Below are 6,066 nucleotides of genomic sequence, written 5' to 3' on the forward strand. Positions count from 1 at the left end.
GCTTAACCATGTTTTTGTACAAAAACACGTGACATGCCTAAATATGGTCAAATATATAGGCACATCATGGCTATATCTAGGCATACAAACGGGTTTTTTTGTCAAATAAAATTTGATAATCTGGGCAGAGCTTTTTACACTGTATAAGAGCGATGCAATTTCCTTTGGAAGAATAAATATTAATTTGACATTGACTTTCACTTTGAGGATAATGACTTAGCCTATCTGCCAGATATAAATGCGACCTGTCATAAAAGCAAAAAATATATCCATCTTGTAATTTAAACTTTCTTTTTAGTAAATGCAGATGTTGACAGCATTAATTATAGCATGTATCCTTTGTCGTGTGGGAGAGCTTCTGCCTTATAATCTGAGATTCATCAGTTAAATTTCGTTTAGGTATGTTGTAGCGGTGCCCTTTGTAGCACAGGACAATCGATCGTTTACTTACGGACCCGAAAAATAGACTTGAACATTTCAAACGATGACAGATTAACCCTTAAAGAGCAAATTAATTATAAACACCTGCATTAATGATATGACCAGGTAACGCTTTTTGCAATTTCAACAATCTCATTTTTATTATTAGAGTGAAAGAAAATTATAAGCTAGCACAACGATAATAGGCAGATTTTCAATCTTACGAAAACGATGACGATGACGAATACGTCATTATCATTATCGTCATTCGTGCCTAAAACAGTCTTGACAATACGCTGTACGAGCTGAATAAGATCCTTGATTCATGTAAAAATTGTGACAGATATGTTACTAGGGGAAGGGCAGTCTACACATTTGATGACGTAAATTCCTCCATAGTACCAGTAACCGTATTCGTTATCGTTTTCGTAAGCTTGAGAAAACTTCCTATTATGTTAACAACGTATTCTCTATGTGAGTGAACTAAGAAGATAATGTAGCGTCATTTTCAATACTACAGTACGATCATGGAGGTATTAGTTCACTATAATAGCTCTATGGTACGATTTCTATCAGAAACTTAATAAATAGAGATATTTTAGATTGACACTTAGATATTTTCATTAAACAGAAATGTATCCAGTGATAGAGATATCTTTTATCAAAAATTAAGTTGTAAACAAACTTAACTCTATTTCTAATTCTAAGACAGTTTGGCTCACTTAAGGCATCCCGGTTTAAAAGTGGACAATTTATTTTCAAATAGAGATAAATCTAATTACAGTATCGTATCTTGAATTGAAACTAAGACAATTATAGGGCCTAAATTTAGAACTAAGATATCTTAGCTTAAAAATGTTCTGTAATAGGTGTTACTTTACTAATTGTTGCAAGAGAAAACCTGCCCATATTTTATCAAAACAAACACGGTTTACGTCGAGGAGGATACAATAACCAAGCTGGGGACTACGCCTGGTTGTTACAGGAAATGTTATCAATCCAGACTCACACTGCACACATTTTCTTCTACGCGTCATCATCAAGGTCCACAATGGCACGAATTAGGTAGGGTTGCTGCGATGATTGTACAGGCCTAGGCTATCAGGTTATAAAACATCGAAAATGTTTGAGGGACGAACGGCAGCAGACGAACTGGAGTCGTATACGCGCCTTATATCCAAATTCTTTGTTGTGATATATATTTATGGCTGGAACTGACATAAGTGATTCTTAGAACAAATAACTGCCAGCAAGACTATTTATTGTCTTCCAATATAATTTTATATGTACATATATTTAATATTATGCCTATGTATTTTTATGTACTTTTTTTGGTTCAGCAAAAACACATTAGAAGAACTGCAGTTACTTTGCCGTTTACTAGTTGCTGGCGTACCTATTTTATTGTCAGCATATATAACAGCACGGAATAACATTGCAAGTGAAATTCATAATTGTATTCACCTTGTTCATCAGAAAAATAATGTTAGTTAATAAAGTAATATTAGTATGAGGCTATTATTTACATATTATTATAGTACCGTACTTTGGAAGCAACACGTCCTAATACGACAGCGACACATCCTAATATTGGAACAGCACATCACATGATTTGATCCGCTTTTGATAATCCCTAGAATTGTCCCCGATACTAATGTTTTAAATTTTGTGATTATTATTTTATGCCATTTAATTGTTGTTTAAACTGCATTTCCTAAAATATGGAAACAAAAATGATGAACTTTTAGGTGCATCCTGTTGTTAGTAATTCTGATTTTATACAATAATTAATTTATACGGTATGCATTTATATGTAAATTTTTTATATAATTATGATGTGTACACATCGATGACTTGATACATTATTATGCAACTTAATTCATTCTACTGTCTATAGTATTCGTTTGTGGCGGTTTTCTACTTCGCTTGTTTAAATAGAACTCAACACACCGGGTTCTCTCCTGATAGAAAGTGTTTCGATCGATGCACAAATACTATTAATCAAATAATATGATAACATTGATATAATTGACGAAAGTTCTGGACTTTGTAATTGGCCAGTTGAAGCAAAATAAAAATTGTTTCGCACACAAGTTTGTTTAAATTTGAACTGATAGAATGGTAGATCATACAACACTTAGTGAGACAGTTTCTTTAATTCATTAAAAGTCTTTTTTACCAAAAGCGAATGACGGTCTCAAGTCCGTTCTTCCACCACCGCCAGCAGTCCTTGTTTTTCCACTTCCTCGCTTTTGCCAGCCTTGTGAGGACGACCGTGGTGACGCGCGCTTTCCAAAGGGAAGAATACGCAGACAGGCGTTGTGTGAACATGCACTTGTCTGTTTTGGTTTTTTCTTGATTCGGAGACATCGATCCCCAGGACAATTTCCTCTTTTTGACACTTCAGTTTCCTCGCTTCCAGTAGCTGCATAGTCGATACCATCTTCAGTAACAACATTTGAATCAGATGGCCAATCACTTTCTTCATACGTTTTCATCTGTAGAGCCTCGTTAGCTAGTAAATCTTCGGCAGCTGATTTTATTATATGAGCCAATACGTGTTTCTGTTTCAAAGTGTGTGATAATATCCTACGATCGAATCCTCCTCGCAAAAAATCGTTTTCTATCTCTGTATAACATAAGGAGAAAATAATCGATTTGGATTAATCAGCAATAAGAAACACAAAGAAAAACGCACAACTGCCTTATAGGCCTAATGATATGACAGCCACAACATTGCAAGAGAAGACTGAAGCAGATGGAATGCTGAGATCAGAGCAAATTGAATAGTGGCATGTTGCTTCGGACTGGGTGAACAAAAATCATGCAGATAAGATAACGAAATATTTTAGTAATGACATATATTTCAAATTAAATGCATTATACAGTAACTAAAATAACAAAACAACCTTGACGAAAAGAAGAAGAAAAAAAAACACATTTCTCCTAAGATCTCTGGATGTCAGCGATTTCATTTGTTACGTCTATCATAATTGTCATATTATGACAATTATGATAGATGTATTTACAATCAAGTAATGAAGTAAGTAAATACAAAATAAACAATATATAAGTAATCCTTATTTTTGGGTAGTACCGGTAAGTATTAAAATAAAATACTAACTAAACAAATATGTAGTTTCTATTGATGTGCAGTATACTAATTTTAAATAAAGTTAAGATGTTTTCAAACTTTTGTAAAAAGCTTAGACACATCTGTTTTTGGAAAAGGATGAACAATGGAGCAAAACTTATACAAAATAACCACTATATCCTAGCCTGCGCAAGAGGAGAAGAAAACAGGTGGATATGAGAAGTGAGACAGAGGAATTGAAGAAAATAAATAGAAACAACTGACGAATGATTGGAAATAAACCAGCAATTGAACGATATGCAATGAACGTGGTGATATTATTGTTGTTGATAATGATCGATGATTATAATGACGACGACGGTAATGAAGATGATGATGTTGATGATGATGAGCATTTGAATATTTGGATGCCTACATTATAGGCACAAGTTACTAGCTTTTAATTGATTAGTACGAGAAAACATATTCAACAAGTAATAATAAATGGTACCATTTCTATCTTTATGCATGAAGGCCGTGCATTAAAAATTGCTTGTATTCAATTTTAGGACTCTTGCAGTAAAAATCTGTAAATCTGGAAACACCTTCTAAATAATTGATCGGTATCGGTACATCTTAAGAATATAAACATTTTGAATAAAGGTTTTGAGAAGAACGTTTCATTTCCACTCAATTCCAAGAAAGGTAAAATTACATCGAAGTAACCGTTAGGCGGTGTCCTACATAATTCTATTACATGCTTTCAGTCTGCATGGTTTTAAGCATTATTACTTAACAAATTATAGTAGCAAAATAACAATGCAAAAATCTGAGTAATAAAAGTTTCTAACTCAGACGATCAACACGATAAAATTATATTCATAAGTTTTTTCTTTCGACTTAGGCATGCACATTTGAGTATCGATATTTTCATGAATTCCAAAATTCAATTACATGGTTTAAATTTTTAGAAGCATTGCAGTCATCCTCTGTTCTTATTACCTGTACTTCTCAGTGCCGATGGTACTTCGTCTGAAAGTACCGTCCAGGGCCAAATTATCGCCAAACATAGAACAATTAACTGCATTATTATAAAAATTCTCTGAAAAAAAGAATACAACTAGTAAGCCAATGTTTTATATAACTATTAAATATACCGTCTGCGATGATCTAATACACTTGAAAATACAACTCAATATTAGTACTATTATACTAGTAGTTTTCAATTTAGAATTATAATGAAAAATGCTCACCACTTAACGGACATAATATTAACTTCCCTATAGGATATTCTTTTTGCATACAATCCTAAACTGGCAGGTAATACATTTTATAATTTTTGCTGTAAAACGTCTATAAATCAATAAAATTTAATTATTTTGATCTATGTTTTATGGGAAGTTAATAACTAATTTGGTTCTTGTAAACGAACAATTTATGTGTTTTGTATATCTCACCACTGACGGAACCATATAGTCTAGACAATTTCGGGTTAGTGCTTTCTTGAAGTTTTTCCAGTTTGGTAAATTTTGTAAATAGACCAGAATGTAGGAAAGATTAATTTTTTATTACTGTTATTCGTGAGTGTTTTAGTTACAGTCTACAATATATTTTTCTTTCATAGTTAATTTATCAACGAATTTACAAGCAGTAGATTAAGATAACAGTCTATGATTTCATTGATGTTTGTAAAATTAACTAACATTTGAATAATTGTATGTCGAACTGAATTTCCGAAAGGAAAAACAGAACTATGAATTATGAAATATGCATAGTTTAACTGAAAAAAACCCACCGAAGTTTCAAGCAGTAGATTAAGATAACAGTTTTATATGATTTTATTAAATAATTGTATGCCGGACTGTCGAATTTTATTGAATAATTGTCGAATTTTTTGAATAACTGTCGAATTTTATTGAATAATTGTATGTCGAACTGAATTTCCGAAAGAAACAAAGGAACTATGAATTATGAAATATGCATAGTTTAGCTGAAGAAAAAAATTACCGAAGTTTCAAGCAGTAGATTAAGTTTTATATGATTTTATTGACGTTCTTTGTAAAATTAAACTTTGAGTTACCGTATATCGAACTGAATTTCCTACAAAGTACAATACACCACTGATTTGAAATCTACACAGTTAATCTATAATTACTTCTTTAAAAACTGGCCGTTTTTTTTTTTCAAAAATATTAAGTTGGTATTTACTTAAAATTATTATTTTTAGGTCTATTTATGAATAGGCTCCTAATAGCCGACCCTGGGCTTCAGTGCTTTGCACTGTCTGTACTGCCCGTAGCTACGCGTCTATTGAGTTTTTTAGTCACCGCATACATCTGTCGTACAAGTAAGTCTAAGATGCCTATGTATTTTTGTAAGTTAATTTATATTCCAATCAAATCAAATAAAAATGTATTTTTCCTTTTCGTTTGATTTGAATTCGTTTAGTAATAATTTTGATTTTGTCAGTATGACGATTGCTACTAATATCGCAAAAGATTATATTACTACCTGACCGGTATCAATTTGTCACAATCCTGACGTATACAATACATGCATATTATTATTGGTTA

At 32.2% G+C, this 6,066-nt stretch overlaps 1 protein-coding gene across 1 annotated transcript in view; it reads right to left on the minus strand.

Moving 5' to 3' along the window:
* Positions 1-553: 553 nt before the first annotated feature.
* Positions 554-6,066, minus strand: part of LOC117105555 — a 6,682-nt gene continuing 1,169 nt past the window's right edge. The window contains exons 2-3 of the mRNA XM_033246735.1: positions 4,496-4,595; positions 554-3,049 (exon numbers count right to left, since the gene is read on the minus strand). Coding sequence (XP_033102626.1) covers positions 2,583-3,049; positions 4,496-4,580 — 552 coding nt within the window. The 5' untranslated portion in view covers positions 4,581-4,595 and the 3' untranslated portion in view covers positions 554-2,582. The remainder of the gene's footprint in view (positions 3,050-4,495; positions 4,596-6,066) is intronic.

This window comes from Anneissia japonica, unplaced genomic scaffold (genome assembly GCF_011630105.1).
Source record: "Anneissia japonica isolate Jap-2015-1 unplaced genomic scaffold, ASM1163010v1 scaffold287598_len761594_cov195, whole genome shotgun sequence".
Classification (NCBI taxonomy): Eukaryota; Metazoa; Echinodermata; class Crinoidea; order Comatulida; family Comatulidae; genus Anneissia; species Anneissia japonica.